General features: G+C 42.2%; 1 protein-coding gene across 14 annotated transcripts in view; it reads left to right on the forward strand.

Moving 5' to 3' along the window:
- The window catches only part of LOC140718865 (WD repeat-containing protein 72-like), a 339559-nt gene that overhangs the window by 65107 nt on the left and 251363 nt on the right, over positions 1-23089 (forward strand). For 12 of the 14 annotated variants that reach the window (XR_012096820.1, XM_073033117.1, XM_073033123.1 and 9 more), the window contains 8 exons: positions 642-718; positions 805-924; positions 2462-2643; positions 3280-3382; positions 8345-8486; positions 10403-10648; positions 20599-20819; positions 22428-22623. Coding sequence is in view for 13 of the 14 variants with exons in the window: in XM_073033117.1 (XP_072889218.1) it covers positions 642-718; positions 805-924; positions 2462-2643; positions 3280-3382; positions 8345-8486; positions 10403-10648; positions 20599-20819; positions 22428-22623 (1287 nt within the window). In the remaining variant the exon portion in view is untranslated. The remainder of the gene's footprint in view (positions 1-641; positions 719-804; positions 925-2461; positions 2644-3279; positions 3383-8344; positions 8487-10402; positions 10649-20598; positions 20820-22427; positions 22624-23089) is intronic. The other 2 variants (XM_073033116.1, XM_073033121.1) reach the window with 2 other exon arrangements.

The raw sequence follows: 23089 nt of genomic DNA on the forward strand, positions 1-23089 counted from the left end.
GGGGGACCAGGTGAGATTCTCCGCCAGGTGAACACCAAGAAATTTGGTGCTCTTAACGATCTTTACCGAGGAGCCTTCTAAAGTACGTACATGTTCAGCACAGCTTTGTGGACCAAAGGGCTTGTATTGCACTGTAGGTTTTATATGTTTCTAAGATTTATGACATCATGAAGTGTGAGCAGAAGGGGAAAAGCAACTGTATGACTTTTTTTAACAAGCACTTGCACTGAAAAGCATCCATTGTGCAGTATGATTCCTTTACAGAGGTGGAAACTCATTCATTAGTGTGAACAGTAGCATATGTGAATCAATCTCCACTTCCAAGTATTGGGTACATTTCAGTCAGTGGAACAAAGCTTCTAAATGGAGGCCAATATACAATGGTGTGCTACATCACATATTTAGAATGTCTGATTGTAAGCAGGTTTTCTAGGATTCCTAGCATATTTCATAGATGGATGAATGGTCTGCTAATGGTTGCGTGCAGTGAATCAAAAATGTGGTATTCAACATCCTAAACGTTTTTTTAAAAATAATAGCTGAAGTAATATGAAGAGAAACAAATACACTTTTGGATGGACCATCCTTTGTAGATTGCCATTAATCTTCTTGTTACTTAAAAGCATTTCTATATTTTTTAGAGGATTCGTTAGTTGGCGTCTCAGTAACGGGAGAGCTAAAAGTGTGGGACTTGTCATCATCAGTCAATGGAGTTCAGGTCAGTCCATTGTATGAAACGTCCCCAGAACTACAGAAATTCACCCAGACCTTTGCCTGATCTAATGACTCCTCTGTATTTTCCAGGCCAGAGAGAATGTTTATGAAGCAGAGTCCAAGTCACTTCGGTGTTTCAATTGTCAAGCTGTCTGCTTTTGCACTTACACAGAGCGCTTACTGTTGGTAGTTTGTTCTGATTGCTGGAAGGTATGTTTTATGTCAAGCTGAAATAACTTGGTGACATCTAACTGGAAGTGCCAAAACACATAATGAACATTATAGTTAGCTGGCCAATACATCAGAAGATTGTGGGCTCCAACCTCTTCCAGAATTAGATCAGATTATTCCAGCTGATATTGTAGTGGAATGTAAGCAAATTTTGCACAATGGAAGTAACTTTGATGTCCCATCCATTTATAACAAACGATAATGAAGAGCTCATGACTTTACACAATGAACAGTAGAGATTTCAGGTATCCAGGCAACAGTCTGCATTAGCTTCATCAGATCAATTTGCCCATCATTATTGTTCTGTTTGATGTAGTTTGCTTGGAGCCAAAATATGCTTACGTAATGTAAGTAACGGTACATGAGAAGGTAAATAACTTTTTTTTCGAGATGTGAAGGGACATGACGTAAAAACACTTTCTTGTCTTTTAATTCCAAATAATTCCTGAAAAATCGTTACTGGTGTGATTAAATCTGCTTGCAGTTGGTTAAAATCAGGTTAATTATCTGTCCACTAGTCAAATTTTTTGAATCTTGTTTCAATCCGTCCATGATCTCCCATCCTCTTTACTCTGATATCCACTCGTTCTCCAAGCACCACAAGTTCTCTGCTTTACTGGACACATACTCTCCTGTGCAAACCCACTTTCTTACAGTTTGGCAGTGCCAGCTGTTCCTTTAACTGCCTGGGGCCTAAGTCTTAAAATTCTTCTCCATGTTTCCACTCCTCTCCTTTTAGTGAGAATTTAAAATTCACCTGTTGGGGGAGTCCAGAACCAGAGGCCACAGTTTAAGATTAAGGGGAAGGCCACTTAGAACGGAGTTGAGGAAAAACTTTTTCGCCCAGAGAGTTGTGGATCTGTGGAACGTTCTGCCTCAGAAGGCAGTGGAGGCCAATTCTCTGGATGCTTTCAAGAAAGAGTTAGATAGAGCTCTTAAAGATAGCGGAGTCAAGGGATATGGGGAGAAGGCAGGAACGGGGTACTGATTGTAGATGATCAGCCATGATCACAGTGAATGGCGGTGCTGGCTCAAAGGGCAGAATGGCCTACTCCTGCACCTATTGTCTAAAACACACCTTTCTATTTTCACTCATTATTTTATTTATTGAGATACAGCCTTTCGGGTCCTTCGAGCTGCACCGCCCAGCAAACCCTGATTTAATCCTAGCCTAATCACAGGACAAGTTACATTGACCAGTTAACCAACCAACCAGTACGTCTTTAGACTGTGCGAGGAAACTGGAGCACCCAGAGGAAACCTGTGCAGTCATGGGGAGAACGTACAAGCTCCTTACAGACAGCGGCTGGAATTGAACTGAGTCACTGGTACTGTAAAGCACTGTGCTAACCACCATGCTACAGTGCTCTCCGGCATGGTAGGGTGATCAATAATTCTTAAAATGCTGGTATGAACTTATGTTGATAAGAGAGGCTAAGGAAATGCTGGTTGTTGAATACAATACAGGTTTTTGTTTTTCTTATAGACATTTTACTTTCTCACTGTTGTCCAATAGGTTTTTGATTATTGTGACTTTTCATTGCTGTGCTTTGTGAGCTGCAAAGATGGCCATCACTGGGCAGGTGGCGAAGTTATAGCTGCAAACAAGATAATTGTCTGGACAGAGGACGGCCAGAGCTACATTTACCAGCTGCCTGACAGGTGGGCTCAGGTGGGAAAACCTCAAGAGAAGTTCAGGTATGGGATGAACATCAAACTCTTTGTTCTGAACAAAAATCACGGCATGTCACAAATGATAAAAAAAGATGAGCAGAGACAAAGTCCGTACCGAGTTGGACATTTGTCAGGAACTTGGCAGCTGTGGACCTTGTCTCACACTGCAGACAAAAAGTAATTGGCCAGACTTCCTTGTGCAGTTATGAGGATTATCTCAAAAAATAAAATCTGTTTGCTTTATTAATATGATAAATGTTTTTGATGTTCCATGCAAAATAGTAGAATATTTGAAAGAGCAAAATTATTAAAAATATGTACAATTTGAGTTACTGAGAATTAATATAATGATATTGACACATGAGGGGTGTTAATATTTTGTGCTGTACAAAAGTAGTGTCAGATGTGTGGATTGTTTTTCTCCTGATAATCCATTATCTGCTTTTTTTCATGATACCTCTGGCTCATTTTTAATGAGTAGGGAATTAATTTTTAATTTAATGTAGAACAGTAGAACATAAAACATAAATATATGCCTTAATATTAATAATGATGAATGTACGTACAATTCTTTGCCTTTCTAGAAGTTACAAGCCTGTTTAGCTTTACTTACATTTTGCTGCAAATACGGCTGACAAATCAACTTCACTGTCTTTACAGCAGCTTGTTCAAAACTGGCATCTTTATCTCCCATGAACACTCATTAAGCGAGACTGTTACCCCTCGTCTGCTTTGCTACACATCAAGTGATATTAGCAGTAAGGTACTGACTATTCCTCAAGATAACGTTTAATATTTTATACAGCTTTCATTTACATATCTTTTAAAATATGCCTCAAAATTGCCGTGTACATTATAAAGTAATAACTGCATCAGCTTATTTGTAAAACCCTACCACCGATTCCAAACTGAAGAAACATTAAGGGCACAGTAATTAAATTATCCAATCAGTAATCCAGGCAAACAATCCTGAGACCAGGGTTCAAATCTGACTGTGGCATCTATGGAACTTAAATTTAGTTGATAATAAGAATTACAACAAAACCCTCAAAACATTCGTCATGACAACTACTAGATGGTGATAAGATCCCATTTGATTCACTAATACATTTCAGTGGAGAAAATCTGCTATTCCGGCCTGGTCTGGCCTGTATATGAGTTCTGACATGATCTACCAATGTAGCAGATCATCTCTGCACTCATTTGCACTACAGTGAAAGGGGAAAATAGATGAACTGCCTAACATTGACCTTAGCATCAAATTCAGTCAAGTCCCCCCTCCAAACATCTGGAGCTTATCCCTGATGTGGGTGTCTCACCTTACAAAGAATATGCCAGTCTGTTCCTTCACAATTCCTGGGTACCTTCCATTCTACTGGCAGGCAGAAGTGGAAATACACTGATTTACAGGTAGGAGGCAGTAGCTCTGGGAGTCTTTAGCATTAATTCCAGATCCCATGACACAAGGTGAAGGATGGACAAAGAAACTTGTTTTGGGCTACTATCTAATTTTCTCCCCAGCTGATGGCTATGTTCTTCCATTTCGAAAAGTGCATTGAAACTTGCAAAGGCACAGAATATACCTAGATGGGAGATTTCAATTAATAGCACCAAAGCATCTTGTGCAGCCCTGCAGTCAATACAAGGTATTGCTGCAGGAACTCCTCCAAGCAGAGTCCGAGACCCAAACTTCTCCAGGTGTGCTATCCATGAACTTCCTTCCGACATAAAGCCAGATGTGGGGGCTGTTCATTTTCATTTGCAATTCCTTAAAAGGGAGGCATCCATACTGCCTGCAGCAAGACCTAATCAGCATTCATGCATGGACATGTAAGTGGTAAACAACATCTGTGCCATAATCGGATCAGGTGTTCTGTGATGCGCAACAACTTGGCTGATGTGTTAGACTATCGCTGTCTGGGGTCCTCATTTTAGAGAATGCATAGAATCCATCATAGCATAGTACAAATACACCTGCATGACTACAAACTCTCAGCCATTCTTTTTAAACTGGTGACAAGCTAAAAATGAGCTTCTCCATAGACTCCACTTTTTAATGTTGTGCTCTGTCCACTTGTGCAAATTGTAATAGGAGGAACTTCGCTCCCATTAACTGAAGCAGAGCTGACAGTGTTACTCTGCTAGTTCCATCTCACTGTAAGAAAAAAACGGTATCAAGCCATTAGGTAGCATCTGTGGAAAGGAAAAAGCAGTCAACATTTTGGGCCATAATGAATGGTCTAGGCCCAAAACGTTGACTGTTTACTCCTCACCATAGTGGCTGCCTGACTTGCAGAGTTCCTGCAGTGTTTTGTGCATGGTTCTCAATTTTCCAGCGTCTGCTGTGCATATCAAACCATTAGCAGGCTCCATTAAAGCACTGCAGGTTTTGTTAAATATTCATATCCTTGATCCTTCTGACAGACTGAAATATCAAAAATAGTTATTTTATAGAATCAGAATGCTTGAATGATAATGTGCTTGCACTACTGACAGAAAATGTACACTTCTCTAAGTCTTACTGGAACATTTTGTATGGAATTAATTGGGTAAACAAGTTTTTATAAAGATTTTTTATGGTATGATAAGAATGGAGTGTAGTCAAATGCAGTAACTATTGTAATATGTACAGTGATGGAGACCAAACATCAAAGACGCCACAATAAATTTAGGATTCGGATGACATAAACTTTCAGAGCACAGAGCATTGAAATTAACCACTTACCCAAATCACAATAGAGCAGCCTAAACACATTTCTATGACACATTTATGCTAATATTCATTATAACCAAATCCTATAATATGATTGGGGAAAGTAGAATTTCACCAAGACTCATCTTTATGTAAAGGTGCACTGAAATTGCAGAGTTAGTTATCTCTGATTCATCTCTTTCACCTTAATATTTCTATGAGAAAAATACAGCAACCGGAGCATTTTTAATACAGGTGATCCCTGTTTGAATTATTTCATCTTATGATTTTTTAAAAGGATGGGGCACCAGCTCTTGCAGAGATCTGAGGGGATTTGCACAGTTTAGCCTCCTAGCCAGAAAAGACCACCACTTTTGACATCTGGGAGAGATCTTCAACTTTCTTTTGTTAGATAGAATAAAACTTGGCATCTTTCCCATGCACAATTCTGATTTTGGCATTTGAATGCAATTAAAAAAAAAGTTGGAATCTGCTGAGCCTCCGGGAACTCACTTAAATCAGTAATTAGGTAGAGGATCAGCAGAGGATCTTGGCTGGAGTTCCCTCTTTCCTCCTTTCCCTCTGGGCACTGGTGCTTTCAAGCACCTGGCAAAGATTAAAAACTCGCCATATGGGTGAACCTCAAACACAAATCTTGCATCCCTACCATCTTCATTAACTCGCTACTTAAATTGGGCTGCCTTCCAGCTAGATATCTTCCAGTATTATCTACATTCACCGGCCACTTTATTAGGTACTATGGTCTTCTGCAGCTCTAGCAAATCCACTTCAAAGTTCATCGTGTTGTGCATTCAGAGATATCCTTCTGCACATCACCATTTAAATGCATGGTTATTTGAGTTACTCTTGCCTTCCTGTCAGTTTGAACCAGTTTGGCCATTCTCCTCTGACCTTCTCATTAACAAGGAGTTGTTACTCACAGAATGTTTTTTGTTTTCTCACACCATTCTCTGTAAACTCTAGAGACTGTTGTGCATGAAAATCCCAGGAGATCAGCAGATTCTGAAATAATGAAATAACCTTGTCTGGCACCAATAATCATTCCATGGTCAAAATCACTTAGACTACATTTCTTTCAATGGTTCAATGGTTCCATTTAATATCTGAGAATGTGTACAGTATACATCCTGATATTCTCAATCTTCACAAACACCCATGAAACAGAAGAGAACTCAAAGAATAAATGACAGAAAAATGTTAGAACCCCAAATACCCCCAACCCCTCCCACGCACAAATATCAGCAAAGCATCAAATCCCCTACCCCACTTGTTCCAGCAGAAAGCATCAGTGCCCCCCACCTGCCAAGCAAGGAATAGCAAAGGCCCCAAAGAGCCCATTATATGCAGTCCAACACAAACTACAGCCCATAACCCGGCACGTTGACATGCCAGAAGCTCTCGCTCACACTAACAAGGGACAGATAAAGTGTCACCCTTTCCACAGTGAGAGGGAGACCAACTCTTTCATGCTATAATCTGAAGCAACATTCATTTGAGCTCACCTGACTTGCGAGCCCGCAGAATCTACCCCCCACCCCCAACGAAAGAGAGAGAGAGGGATATATTGCCTGAGTTCAGAGGCCTCCAACAGCAGCACTTGCTGTCTCAATGTTCTGATCTCTGCGACATTTCAGTTAGCGACACCAGCGAGAAATCGAGATGTCTGTGGTGGTTGTCCAAGGCCGCACCCCTAAATAATCCAAAGGCACACACCTTCCAGGCTGCTCCTGGAAATATCAATAACACTAGGCCATTCGGATGCAGGAACCCACCGCCGCACAGAATCGCAGTTTGAGTACAGCTGTAGATTACGGTCTGCAACAGGACCCCAGCCACCAAGAAAAGGGAAAAAGAGACATTAAAGAGAGAGCTGGTCTGAACAACAACTGAACATCTTGACCACGTCTACATGCTTTTATGCATTGAGTTACTGCAACAAGAGTTGCTGATTAGATATTTGCATTAATGAACAGATGTACCTAATAAAGTGGCTACTGAGTGTATATTTTTCTCATCCTATAAAGGTTGTTATGTTGTATAAATGTACAATATTGGTGTATATTGCCTTAACTATAGTATATAAATGGAAGTGTTAGCAGTAACAATTTCACTTTTTTGCAAAATTGATCTATGAAACTATATGTTCTTAACTTGCCTTTTTCTGATATATTAATGCAATATTGCTATAATTGTCCCACTGGTTTTGCCTCACATTATGAGGCCAGGAGAAAACTAGGTAAATGTATAAATTAGTTAACAATGAGCAAACATTTCTGACGTGGCATGAAGGTCAATCGTCATTTGGTTAAGCTGGGTTAAAATTGCTGAGCAAGTAATTCTAATAAGACATTTTACAGCAGGTCAAACAGCACTTGCTGTTGGATCATAAATTCAGATGACGTGTTTAGCAAATGAAGAGAAGATTCATAATTCCATTTAAAGTTATTTTTGAGCAAAAAGACCAATTGGGAGAAGAGCAAGTTGATTTGAAATGTCTTCACGTGCAGTGTGTTCGTTATTTTTCTTCTCAAACCTGTGATCTGATGATCGCTGTGAGTTTTGATACTTTCAGCACCTAAGAGACTGAACCAGCAGATGAGCAGGATTTTATGGGTTCAGTTTATTGTAGAACCCCGCTTAACAGCAAAGATCAAAAGCAAAATATTGCTAATGTTGAGAATCTGAAGCAAAGGAAATTTACTGAAAATATTCAGACAAAAGTTGTAGGAGAAAAAAAGTCACTGTTTTAGATTGATGACCTCTCATTGACATTTTGATCAGTTCTCATGAATAATCATTAACCTGAAGATCATTAATCTTTTGTTTTTCTCCTCACTACAGCAGCTGCCTGATCGGCTGAGTACATAAATCCTGCAGTTTTGTCTTATTTATATTTGTAAGATGCATTTCAAAATCAGACATAAAAAATGAACTTTCACATTGAAGTTGTCAAAATCAGTACAGGAAAATGGAATTCATAGGCTTTTTTACCCCCACCTTTTCTCTTTTGAGTTTCTTCAGGCAATTCTGATTTTCATCAATGAGCGTAAAGAGCCTTTTCATAAGATTCTTTTCTGTGGCGAAGCATCAGGAAGAATTTCCATGTGGCATATTCCTGATGTTCCGATGGCCAATCGTGATGGCTCCCCGCAAGGTAACAGTGGGTTTTCCTGTATTCTGGTTCTTTAACAGACATCCTTTAACAATTGCTTTAGCAGATCTAACTATGTCCTTATAATGTCCATTAATAAATGAAGCACCAGCTACAGAAGAAGAGTAAAAATGCATTCACTTTCCATGACTAATTAATGTTTCTGCCCCAAAGTATAATTGTTGAATAATTATATTTCATTGTATACCATTGAAAATTGTTTTTTTTTCCATCAGCGAAGCATGCTATTGAATCTTTTCATTTTGTTTTGTGGTCTTGGAAAATTGAACTGGGGTCTTCCTGTTATGAGCCATGAAGCAAACCCACATCTCTGTGTCAAGTCACAAGGGATGACAAGGCTCCTCAAGCAATCCATTTATTATGCTTGGCATTTCTTTTAACGTGATCCAAGCTCTGTGGTAACCCGATTTAGTTCCTGTTCTACTAACCGAGAGGAGAGCTTCTGGATAAGTTCAATACTTAAATCTTCGCCTGCTGTTCCTTTCCCTCTTTTAGACCAACCTTAAATTACGCTCCGATCTCCAGTATCACCTCAACCTTGCAATCAAAGTTCAAAGTAAATTTATTAGGACAGTAGATATATGTCACCATATACAATCCTGAGATTTGTTTTCCTGTGGGCATACTCAATTAATCTATAGAATAATAACAATAACAGAATCAATAAAAGACTGCCCAACTAGGGCGTTCAAGAGTGCAGAAGGCAACCAACTGTGCAAATACAAAAAGAAGAAATAATAGTAATAATTAAATAAGCAATAAATCTTGAGAACATGAGAGGAAGAGACCTTGAATGTGTGTTCATTAGTTGTAGGTGCATTTCAATGATGGGGTAAGTGAAGTTGAGTGAAGTTATCCCTTTTGGTATAGTTTCTGAAGGTAGTCAGGAGGATAATTCCTTCCATCGCCAATCTTGTGTCCTCTCATCATACTTCCCCACCAAATCTCAATTAACCTAAACCCACCTTCCTCCTAATCCATCACCATTGCAGTCCTGGACCTCCTTCCTCAACCACCCACACCATTCCCAGGTTCCTTGTCTCTTCTTGCTACCTCCATAACATTACTGGGCACTGGCCTCCAGGACTGCTTGGATCTGTGGTCATGAGGTCAGCCTTCACAACCCAGTTCGATAACAAGGCAAGCAAAAGAAAGTCTTCAGATGCTGGAAATCCAAGCAACACACAGAAAATGCTGGAGGAACTCAGCAAGAAAGAGTGCTCTTTTCCACAGACACTGCCCGGTCTGCTGAGTTCCTCCAGCATTTTGTGTGTGTTGCTTCTATAAGAAGGCAGTGGCCACGACTGAATTTGATGCAGTGGAGCAGCAACCAAGATGTCCATTTTGATCAGGGTGGCATGATAGTGCTAGCGATTTTGAATGGGGATCAATTCCTGCCGCCTTATGTAAGGAAGTTGTATGTTCTCCCTGTGACCACAGGAATTTCCTCCAGGTACTCTGGTTTCCTCCCACATTCCAGAGCCGTATTGGTTAGGGTTAGTAAGTTGTGGACATGCTATGTTAGCACCAGAAGTGTGTTGACACTTGTGAGCTGCCCCCAGTACATTTTTGGACTGTTTTGGTTGTTGATGCAGATGATGCATTTGACCGTATGTTTCGATGTACTTGTGACAAATAAAGTTAATCTTTAAATCTTTTCATTGGCCTTTACACATAAAATTCTGGCACACCCTTTACGATGTGCTGTAATCTCCAACTGCATTGCTCAGAGTTTAAATTCACTGACAAATAATTCTCTGACTGCACCTTTGACTTGTTGCATGTCAGAGTTGTATATAAAAAAAAAGCTAAAATGTGAAGACAAAGTTACGGCACGGTTTTGGAGTTGACATAGCTGAAGATCTTTCATCCGCACCTGTTATATGCACTACTTTCAGAGATTAAGATGACTGCAACCTTGAGCCTTCAGGGAGCATTTGAAAAGCACAAGATCTTGACAGAAGAAATAACAGACCAGCTGGATGTACATGTGAATGGATTTCAGACTGGTTTGATCACTGCCAGTGTTTATATTCCAAACCTAGAAAACCTTGTATGTGGATGTGAAAATGGACGGATAATAATTACCTTGGGTTTGCATGCTGCACGAGCTCAACTCCTTGTAGAACATTTTTTCTTAAAAGGTATCTTTTTATTATATTTGTTTTATATTTCATTATATTTATATGTTTGGAAATATTTTGGGCTATTTCAAAATCTGAATTTCCTATGAAATGTATTCCCTTCTACTTGTTGTCTATGTGATGGTTGTCCATCATATCTGACATTGACAGGAAACCTGTGCGAGTGAGTTTTTAAAATGGAAAAGCCATTGCACTAGGGCAGTTCCACTCTCTCAACCTTAGAAGTCCGGGTCCAGTGGTATGAACAAGTGTTGCAAACTGGGGTCTTCCTTGGTTGCAGTGGATGACCATGACATCATCTGTGCTTTGTCATGCCCTTTGCTCTCCATAGAGTGTTGCAGAACCACCTGCCCGGCCGTCTGATCTCACCGTGGGTCTCATCTGTCCAGTCCACTGGAGCTGACCTCATCCGCTAGTACAGGCATGTCCCTGTCTTATTGGGGTATGAGGCCGCCGGCTATCCTCGCCTGGTTGAGCCCACCCATTGAGGCGGTGCACCAGGGTGTGGCTGGTGTTGCATGCATACAGCTACTTGGTGCCACAGGTGAGAGGTGTGTCCAGTGGGGACCACAGTTGAGTGAAGTGTCCCAAAATGGACATGGCAAGTCCCATCACCAGTGGTGCCACCCTCCTGGTTGTCCACTCTACTTGATTAGCACCTTCACCTAATCTGCTTTGAGCTCTCAATTTTAATACTTGATCACGTGAATTCATTCCCTGCGAGCAGGCAGCTCTTGATTTACTCCAAACACCAACAGGTTGGCAGTAGGCGTTGCATTTAACTACAAATACAAGTAACAAAAGAAACTAGTTTTATGTGTGGCAAAATCCGATGAGATGCAAATAATGAAGAACTGCTACACACAGGTACTCAAACTAAAATGATAAGCAACAATAAGGAGCATAGGGCCACTAATTTTCAGACCTTATTACAAATTTAGTCCAAACGTGGAGTGGTAGAGCTCGAGAGATGTTATAGAACAGAGGAACCCAGCAGTACAAATTCATAGTTTCCTGAAAGTGGCATCACAACAAGGTAGGCTGGTGGAGAAGGCTTTTGGAACTCCAGGGAGGCACTAAGTATAGAATTTGGGACATTATGTTGCATTGTGGGACTGCGTTTGGAATATTGTTTTCAGTTTTGGTCACCCTCCTATAGGAAAGAAGACATTAGGCTGGAAAGAGAGCAGAAACGTTTTGCACGGATGTCACCAGGACTCAAGAGATTGGGTTATGGAGGGAGTTTGGGCAGATAGGGATTTCATTTACTGGAGCATAGGAGATATTACCAAGATGTATAAAATCATAAGGGGAATGGATAGGGTCAGTACACGTGTTCTTTTTCACAGATTTAGGGAATCAAGTCTTTTTTTCCAATATCGGGGACTAATCGTTCAGGGTGAGCGTAGAAGATTTAATAGGAACCTCAGAGATCATTCCATATATTGGTTCCCTTTTCATCCATAGGGAGCCAGGATATGGAATGAGCTGCCAGAGGAAGTGGTTGACATAGCTATACAATCAACATTTAAAAGGTACGTGACAGGTATATGTGGAGGAAAGTATTAGTTGGGCGTGGGTCAAACATGGACAAATTGGACTTGTTTAGATGGGAATCTAGATCAATATGGACAATTTGGGAGAAGAGCCTATTTGTGTCATATAGCTTAATGATTCGATGCATGTCATGTGAATTCCAGTAGTAACCGCCCTTACACCAATGAGGAATGTAAGATCAAGGAGCCCAAAATGAACTGAAATGAAAGGAGATAAAAAGGAAAAATCATAATTTTGTGACAGGAGTCCTACCTAGCATAAAGGACAAATACTTTGATTGTGATTATTGGACATAATCTCAATTTGAACATATTGATGCAAGCGGTCCGGAAAGTAATGCCTTTGACCTGATTATCTTCCGAAACTGTATCAATTACCTTTGCACTCAAGAGAAGACATACTATGTAGCTTCATTTGGGGTTCTTCAGTAACAGAAGCAAACAATGCTAGTTTGCACTGAAAGAAAAATCCAAGGTTAGCTGTCACGTGGCGAGGACACACTTTTATTTAATATTACTGAATCTTCACAGTACACATCCTCAGAGCCACAACTGCAAGAATAGCTGAGAGGATTGTACGTTTATGCTATGCCATTCTTTATTTCTTCTGCACCATCTATAGCTATAATACTTCACATTTACTGGGTGGGCAGAATTAACCTTTTCTAAGACAAAGCAGTCCACCCAAATTGTGTTGCAATAAATAGCTTGAAAATCCACTTTCTCCGCCATTAGCTTACTGTGCCAGTTGTGCGCACTATTTGTGGGAGACTCCCAAGAAACTCTCCACACTTGGGACAGCAACTCAGAAGCCCAGAAAGTTCACAATTTGGAAGAACAAAGGTAGCTCCAAATTGCACACAATCAATCAAATCAAGTCAAGGTTATTATCATTAAACTATATACATGTATATAATGTATGTAACCGTATAATGTATATAGAAACAAGTCAATGTTTCTCCGAACCAGGGTGTAAAGCACAGTAGTACACATAACACACATGACACATGATAACTTATGAAGGTAAGGATAAAATCTACAGATAGATCACACATTGGTAACAAACTAAAGTGCAGTAATATGAAATATTGCAAAATATGGAACAGATTAACCAGTGACACTTTGAATATGATGTGGCAGGGCATTCAGAAGCCTAATATGCCTGGGGAAAGAAATTGTTTCTCACCCTGACCGTTCTTGTTTTTATGCATCGTAGTCTCCTGCCTGGTGGTAGAAAGTCAAAGAGGATGCTGGATGGATGGGTGGGATCCTTAATAGTACTAAGGGCCCTGTATAGAGAGTGCTCCTGATAAATGTCCCCGATGGATGGTAGAGAGACCCCTATGATCCTCTCATCTGTTCTCATGGTCCTTTGTAGGGACTTTTGGTCCAATGCTTGACCGCTCCCATACCAGATGGAGATGCAACTTGTCATGACAATCTCAATGGTGCTCCTGTAAAACACAGTTAAGATGTTGGTGGGGGGAGGGGAGCCTTGTTTGCCTCAATCTACTTAGAAGTGGGGGTGATGTTATTCAGGGAGGTGGTAATAAGGGACCAGGTGAGGACATCTGTGATGTGAACTCCCAGGAACTTGGTACACTTACCGTAAGCCTTTCTACAGAGAAAGCATGCATTCACTGGGGCGGGGGGAATAATTCATCTGCACTTTTCCTTTGTCTTCTCAATGATCAGGCTTAAATTGTTTGAGCTGGATCCTGCGACACTGTCATGTGTCAGCGGTGTGAACAGCTGTGGGCTGAGCACACAGCCTTGGGGAGTACCAGTGCTCAGTGTAATGGGACAAGAGAGGTTGCTGCCCACACGGACCGACTGTAGCCTTACTGTTTAGTATCCAGTTGCAGAGGGAGGTGTTGAGACCCGGCAAGGACATCTTCCCCACCAGTTTCTGGGGTTTGATGGTGTTGAATGCCAAACTGAAGTCTATAAACAGCAGCCTGGCATATGAGACCCCATTTTCCAGGTGGGACAGGACAGGGTGGAGTGCAGAGGCTATTGCATTGTCAGTGGATCGGAAAGGGTCCAATGTAGTTGGGAGAAGGGCTTTAATGCACTCCATTTCCAACCACTCAAAGCATTTTGTAATGTTTGATGTTAATGCCACTGGACGATAATCATTTATACAGGATACTGTGGCCTTCTTTGGCACTGGAATGACGGTTGCTGCCTCGAAAACCGAGGGGACAGCGGACTGTTCCAGAGAGATGTTGATGGTATCCATCAGCAGCTTTGTCAGCTGGGCTGTGCAGTCTTTCAGAACCTGACCAGGTATATTATCAGGTCCCACATCTTTGTGTGGGTTGACTTTGGCCAGCATCTTCCTCACCTCAGCTGCCCTAAGAGGACGGATACCTTCCTCACCAGCATTTTGTTCTGTGCAAACCAGGCATAAAAGGCATTCAGCCTGTTGGGGAGTGAGGCATCCTGGTCACTGACACACAGAGTAGACTTGTAGTCTGTAATCCTCTGAATTCCCTGCTACAAATGTCTCGTGTCTCTGGTATCGCAGAAGTGGCTGTAAATTCTCTGAGTATGCTCCCATTTCACCTTCCTGATGGAGCAGGAAATCACAGTTCTTACTTCCCTGAGAGCTGTCACACCCTCCAACCTAATGGCAGCATCACAATCTCTCATCCTGGCACAGATCTCTGCAGTAAGCCATGGCTTCTAGTTTGCCCTTACCCGGATCATTGGGAATATATCACTTTCCTGTTGAGTTAGAATAAGAACCTTTAAACTGTCCAGTGAATCACATCAGTTGCATCGATTCAAAAAGGTTTATCATCACCTTCTGAAGAGCAATTAGAAAGGGGCAAAAACTGCCAGGCTTATCAGTAGTGCTATATTCCAAGAAAATCCCATTTGGGGCTATGAGGTGTTAACCTAATTCAGCAAAGTTAACAGTGATTCTTTTATCCTTGTCCGTACCATGGGACCTGTTAAATGAATTTTCTTCATGTTGTCAAGAATAAAAGGATTTATGTTTGCAGGGTGCACAAGTTTGTTGCCAGAGGGAGTTATAAAATGGATACTTTGATGCTATTTGTAGCTGGCAAACCATAGTCCTTCACTGCAGTTCAAAAATTCTAAAGAATTGTGAATGTTTTAGGACAATCTTTCTGGCATGGCCAGCTGACTGCAACTCTATATGGTCAACTCAAACCCATTGATCTACTGTTGGCAATTGTCATCATTAATCACATTAAGGAAATGGCTCTGCTCCCTGTCATGACCATCTATGGTTACCCTACACTCCTATTTTTCTGGTCTTGATACAGAGGTGGCCTGATTCATCCAAGTCCTGAGCTATTTAGCTCTTGTAGCAGCAATCTTCAATGAAGAAGTCCTGTCCCTGAAATTCCCACAAAGGTTTTGATGACTGACAAAATCCCATTCCCAGCTTTGCTGACTATCAAATCCAAAAGATTTTTAAAAATTTCTCTGAATATCTTGAACATACAAAATTAGAAGCTATTCAGTTGAAGCAAGTTTTTAAAATCTCTTAAAACATATAAATTCTTAAAATTGGATTTTCAGAAGGCCTTTGACAAGGTGGCACACACAAGGCTGTTTAGCAAGCTATAAGCCCATGGTATTTGAGGAAAGATTCTAGCATTGATAAAGCAGTGGCTGATTGGCAGGAGGCAAAGAGTATGAATAAAGGGAGCCTTTTCTGGCTGGCTGCTGGTGACTAGTGGTTTTCCACAGAGGTCTGTGTTGGGACCAATTCTTTTTACATTATATGTCAGTGATTTGGATGGTGGAATTGATGGCTTTGTTGAAAAGTTTGCAGATGATATGAAGATATGAGGAAAGGCAGGTAGTTTTGAGGAAGTAGAGAGGCTACAGAGGGACAGACAGATCAGGTCCTGCACTTTGGCTGAAGAAATGAAAGAGATGACTATTTTTAAAGTGGAGAGAAAATACAAAAAACTGACGTGCAAAAAGACTTGGAAGTCCTTGGAAGGTTAAATTGCAGGTTGAGTTTGTGGTGTGGAAGGCAAATGCAATGTTAGCATTCATTTCAAGAGGACTAGAATATAAAAGCAAGGATGTAATGTTGAAACTTCATAAAGCACTAGCAAGGCCTGATTTGGAGTATTGTGAGACAGTTTGGGCCCCTTATCTTAGAAAGGATGTACTGAAACTGGAGAGGGTTCAAAGGAGATTCATGAAAATGATTCCAGGATTAATGGCTTGATGGCTCTGGAATTCAGAGGAATGAGGGGTAACCTTATTGAAACCCATCGAATGATGAAAGGCCTTAATAGAATGGATGTGGAGAGGATGTTTCCTATGGTGAGAGAACCTAAGACCAGAGGACACAGCCTCAGAATAGAGGGGCATCCTTTTAGAATGGAGGTGAGGAGGAAGATTTTAGCTGGAGAGTGGTAAATCTGTGGAATTCTTTGCCACAGGCAGTTGTGGAGACCAAGTCTTCATGTATATTTAAGGCAGAGGTTAACTGATTCTTACAACAAGCTGGAGGAACTCAGTAGGTCGGGCAGCATCCGTGGAAACGAGCAGTCAACATTTCAAGCGGAGACCCTTCATCAGGGTCTCCACTCAAAATGTTGACTGCTCATTTCCACGGATGCTGCCTGACCTGCTGTGTTCCTCCAGCTGGTTGTACATGTTGCTGTGACCCCATCATCTGCAGTGTATTTTGTGTTAACTGATTCTTGACTGGTCAGGGCATGAGAGATACAGGGAGAAAGCAGGAGATTGGGGCTGAGAGGAAAATTGGATCAGCCATAATGAAATGGCGGAGCAGATCCGATGGGCCAAATAGCCTAATTCTGCTCCTATATCTTATGGCGTTATGGTCTTAATAGAAATAAAAAAGCATATTAGTCTAAAATAAACTTTCCTTTGCTCTCAAGATGTGGCATTCCATACTGGGATATTTCAAATGCCCTCCTTTTTCCAGAACATAGCTTCCATTCTGCTGTGGTTGATGAAGCTGACATTTGCATCTTCTCTGTTTCCCATGCTTATGCTCTCCATGCACAGAACAAATTTCATGACATATGAGAGTGACGATAAACCAGGTTCTGATATGGGTTTCTATTGTGGACTAAGAGTGGAAAGGAGGCAGGGAGAGGGGAATCATGGCTGGGAAAAGGGGAGGGGAGGGGAGGGACTGGGAAGCACCAAAGAGACATTCTGTAATGATCAATAATCCAGTTGCTTGATGTCAAATGACCTTGTCTCAGGGCTGGGTGTGCCTGCACCCACACTACCCCCCCCCCCCCACCCCTGACACACCTTCTCCCACTATTCGTTCCACACCCCTCGCGAGGCACTCCACCCTCACCATTCCCAACATCCTTTGCTCCCACAAGGTTTACAAACTCGCTCCCTACTCCATGCTGGCAAATACAGTATTGTGCATTAGTCTTAGGCACCCTAGCTTTTTTATATAAAATATATATGCTGGCTATTGTACTTTATATATGCCAAAGACTTTTGCACAGTATTATATATTTTTTGTGTGACTTGCTACCTTATATGTGCTGTAAGTGCCTTACGCTGTTGTTATGGTGTTTCGCACCTTGACCATGGAGGAACACTGTTTCATTTGGATCATGAGCTTTTTATTCATGGGTATTGACGTATGGTTGAATGATAATTAAACTTGAACTTGAATTTGAGCTTTCAACAAGCCAACAACAACTACATCTTCTCCTCAATATCCCTTTAGACCTTCTGCAGGACCAATTCCCCTCCGTGACTCCCTGGTGTGCCTGTTACTCCCCACCTACCTCTCTTTGACCCCTGGCACTTGCCCCTGCAGTCACAGCAGGTGCAGCTCTTGTCCCTGCACCTCTTCCCTCACCACTATCCAGGAGCCTAAACAGCTGTTCTGGGTGAGGCAATGGTTCGCAAGCATCTCCTCCATCCTTGTCTGCTACACTTGATGCTTCCGACGTTGGTTCCTCTACTCTGGTGATTGTTTCGCCATGCACCCATTCTAGGTCTGCAATGACCATTTTTGTTCTCCTTCCCATTCCCCATCCTTTGGCTTTCTATACTGTCACGTTGAAGCTGCATGCAAACTTGAGGAACAATACTTCATTTTCTGTCAGGTAGTCAACATCCCAATGGTATGAACATTGAGTTTTCAGAATTTATGCCACCCTTCCAACCCCCACCATCTCTCTCTTCACTCTCTCTCACACACATGATCTCTCTTTCACACTTTCTCACTCTCTCTCTCACACTGTTTCTCACTCTCGCACTCTCTCACTCTTGCTCTCTCTGTCTCTGTCTTGCTGAAGAATCTCGAGCTGAAACGTCAAACATTTACTCTTTTCCATAGATTCTACCTGGCCTGCCGAGTTCTTCCACCTTTTTGTGTGTGTTGCTTGGATTTCCAGCATCTGCAGATTTTCTCGTGTTTGTGGCTCTGTCTCTGTCTGTCTCACCTTCCAATTTTCCTCCAATTGTCACATTTCTGTCCCCTTTGCCTCAAATCCACCCCCAGGACCCCATCACTCATCTTCATCTCCCTCCCCTCCTGGTTCCACCTACCCACTAGACACACAGTTCACTGACACCCCCCACTCCCCCAACTACATCCTGTTCTGGTTCTTGTTCCGGTTCCATATGCCATTCACTTCACCCCTAATGGTTCCCATTCTCAGCTCTTTTACTTATCAGAGTCCAGAAATGTTTCTACTTTGTGTTCCTGCTTATCTCCTTCTGGAAGATGTCTCTAAACTTCACACATTCCAAGTGCTACCCCTACCTTGCTCTGTCTGCCTCTCAATATATTTTTTCTCACTTTGTCTCCTTCCATCACTCATACCCCTGCCAACTCCACCCTTACACCCCTCCCCTACCTGCCACCACCTGTCTGTCATTTTACACACCTCCTTGGTATACCAATCATCTCCATCTCCTGTCTCACCAGTCCCTTTCTCTTCCTTATGTTGACCATCTCTCCATTTTCCATCCTGATGCAATCCAAAATGTCAATTCATTTCCTTCCACAGATGCTGCTCGGCCCACTGAGTTCCTCACATAGATTTCTTGTTACATAATTTTCCATCTTTGCTTCCTTCCCTGCAGTCTTGCAGTTGCTGTTGAAAACACCGGGATCATGGATCCTCAGACCAGCTCCAACCGTTCATTCCACAGTGAAAGGGTTCTGCAATCTCAGCAGAACCACAGCTGGACCCCATTTAGATTCCTGTGTAAAGAACTGCCTGTATTTACTAGCAAACCCAGGGTATTATTGGAATTTAAATTTAAACTTGGAAGAAAATGTCTTCTTTGCTCCTTGTAGTTTGGGTATTTTTGATCTTTAACTGCAAAGCAGGGGCCTGGGTTTCAGACCCAATACATTCAGTTATATCATTCCAGGATGGCACAGTGGCAAAGCTGGTGGAGCCGCCTCCCGATAGCTCTATTAACCTAAGTTCAATCCAGTCTCTGGTACTGTCTGTGTGGAGTCTGTAATTTTTCCCCTCTGGATTCCCTCAGCTGCTGCAGTTTGTTTCCACATCCAAATGGCGTGTGGGCTTGTAGGTTAAACTGCTCTCTTTTTAAATTGCTCTCTTTTGTGTAGGTAAGTTCAATGGTTTAGTCTTTCCATTTAATGTCAGAGAATGTATACAGTAGACAACCTGAAATTCTTACTCTTCACCGACATGCACAAAACAGAAGAAAACCCATGAAGAATGAATGAGGGAAAAACATTAGAACCCCCCAAAGCCCCCTCCCTCTCCCATGCACAAGCAGCAGCAATGCATCAACCCTCCCCTCTCCCCCTACCCCAACTTGCCTCAGCAAGAGCATCAGTCCTCCCCTCTCCCCCTACCCCAACCTGCCTCAGCAAGAGCATCAACCCTCCCCTCTCCCCTACCCCAACCTGCCTCAGCAAGAGCATCAACCCTCCCCTCTCCCCCTACCCCAACCTGCCTCAGCAAGAGCATCAGCCCTCCCCTCTCCCCCTACCCCAACCTGCCTCAGCAAGAGCATCAGCCCTCCCCTCTCCCCTACCCCAACCTGCCTCAGCAAGAGCATCAGCCCTCCCCTCTCCCCCTACCCCAACCTGCCTCAGCAAGAGCATCAGCCCTCCCCTCTCCCCCTACCCCAACCTGCCTCAGCAAGAGCATCAGCCCTCCCCCACCAACAATGCAAGCTGTAGCAAAGCCCTCAAAGAGACTATGATTTAAAAAAAAAGAGGTAAATGGTAGACTCTGGGGTGAATTGATGGGAATGTGTAGAGAAATACAGCTGGATCAGTGTATTATTAGTGTAAATGGGCATTTGATGTTCTGCATTGACTCGGCGGGCCAAAGGGCTCGTCTCGTCCTGTATGACCGTATCTCCATGACTCCTGCTGAAGAATGTTTGTTCCCTCAGCCTGGTTGCCCCACAGGATTCTGGTCGGACACTGTGGCCGGGTTACCTCCCTCCTCCACCCGCACAGTAAATCCGCAACCTTTGACGCCAGCTGGTTAGCCTCGGGGGACGAGGAGTCGTGCGTGATCTTGTGGAACATGTTCAAAGGAGAGGCTCTGCACAAATTTGTGCTGCACGCAGGCCCAGTTCTGAACCTATCCGTGTGTCCAGAGGAGTGCAGTGTAAGTAATGATCAGATGTATGCAAATGAATGTTCTCCCATTGAGTCCTTAGCTGCATTATGACATATTGGGGCAATAACAAACCATTGATTTAGTGATGAAAAAAATCATGATATTGATGTTGATATAAAGATGTTATGTACTAAACATTTTCATTATTGTATTTAACATTTTAATAGGTTCTAAATGGATGTAATGCATGCAGTAATGGGGTGTTTATAATCATTTCCTAGCTGGATATACTCATAGAAGAGCACATCAATACATTTGCTGGCATGGTGCCTAGTGTAACAAGAGCAGTGTCCCAGTTGGATTCTGCACAGGTTCACCTTTATCCACACAAAGCCCATGACCACTTCCTAATCACCCCACTCTTCCCCTTCTTTTAATCCTCTGCCACCCCTCACCCCTCAGCTTCACAACCTTCCCAAGCTGAGACAATTACAGATTAATTTTATTATCAGGCATTTCAGTCAGGGCACAGTAGGGGAGCTCTAATTGGCAGCACCTCATCTGGGCCGAGGAAAAGGGAAACAGCAGGCTCCCCGCTACTAATTGTTCTCCAGCTGCCCGTGCTGGATGTGTGCATTGTCGGGCCAGGACTGGGGTCAGGCACCCTTATGGTGATGAGAACGTTACAGTCTTCACTGTCACAACTCGCAGGAAGATTCAGCCTCTGAAACACGAGGAACTGGAAGATGACTCAAGGCTATCCCTGGAACCATGGCTAACCTAGGCGGTGATGCTCTTTAACAAAGATGAGCAGTGTAGCCCAATGGGGAGGTGCTTATCCTGCAGGGAATCTCCTTCATTAAAGAGCAATATATCAGAACTGAAACCAGCTTCTCTCCTCTGTGTTATTTTTGATCAAGTTTGTTTGCCTCAATAAATGGACATTGCTGGTGAGCCAAGCATTTATTTTCCATTGCAAATTGCCTCCTAAGTGGCATGCAATGATATTTTTGGCACAGTTAGGAATCTACTATATTACCCTATTTAGTTTTCCTTCCACGAGGGACTTTAGTAAACCAGAGTACCGTTCATTGCAATCCATTTGTTTTGTAGTCATCATGATACAGATACTTACTCTTTATTCCAGAGATATGTCTGGGGCAGCACAGTAGTGTATGGGGCTGTACAGTAGCATAGTGGATAAGACGATGCTTTACAGTACCAGTGACCTGGGTCCAATTCCCGCCACTGTCTCTAAGGAGTTTGCACATTCTCCCATGACTGCATGGCTTTCCCCTGAGTGCTTCGGTTTCCTCCCACCATCCAAAGATGTACTGGTTAGTAGGTTACTTGGTCATTGTAAATTGTCCTGTGATTAAGTTAGGATGAAATCAGGGGATTCCTGGGTGGCAAAAGGGCCTGTTTGGATTGATCAACGAATCAATCAATAAATAAATAAATAAGTGTATATGTAGATAATTGAATTTAAATCTCTCCATCTTTTGTGCATCAGTGGTTGAGGTAACTTAACTAACTGACTATTCTCTGTCCAAGTAATGCACAATATAATCATTTGGTTTGTGTACGTGAAGTAAGATTGTTTGTTGAGTTGCCTTTAGCGAAGAACTAAACATGCCACCCATTTTCCTCCATCAGCCTGAGATGCGCCAGACTATCTGCTGTGTAGCAAATGATAACTCCGTAGCATTGCTGAGCCTTCAGTGTCGAGCTTGCCTGATGCATGCAAGGAAGCATCTCTCCCCTGTGAGCCTAATAAAATGGCGCCCAGCAGAAGACCTCCTGATAGTTGGATGCAAAGATGGAGCAGTTTATGTCTGGGACATTGAGACTGGTATGCAAATAACTCCCATAACTTACACACTTTGCAAAATCTCTCATTGAATGTTTATTTATGATCGATTATTAATTTCCTGTGCATTTTTCAGCCGGGTAATACACAGTGGGCTACTGACATTTATTTGGAGTTGGCAGTGTTGGTGTTGCCCTGCAGAGAAAACTAATGCTGGCTGTCTTTTCCCAAGTGTACATTGATATTCCTATCCTAAGCCAGAGACCCTCGATCGTTATTTAACAGCAACAATTTGAATTTATATGGCATCTCTTAAGTTGTAAAATGTTCCAAATGTCCTTCATGGGAACACCAGTAAAAACCTTTTGACATTGAGCCACATGCTAAGATATTAGGATGCGTTGATCGATGGCTTGGTGCAATAAATTTTACAATCATCTTAAGGGAGGGAAAGTGATAACAAGGTAAAGAGGGTTAAAGAGGGAATTCCAGGGCTTAGGGCCAAAGC

This window comes from Hemitrygon akajei, chromosome 30 (genome assembly GCF_048418815.1).
Source record: "Hemitrygon akajei chromosome 30, sHemAka1.3, whole genome shotgun sequence".
In the NCBI taxonomy this organism is placed as follows: Eukaryota; Metazoa; Chordata; class Chondrichthyes; order Myliobatiformes; family Dasyatidae; genus Hemitrygon; species Hemitrygon akajei.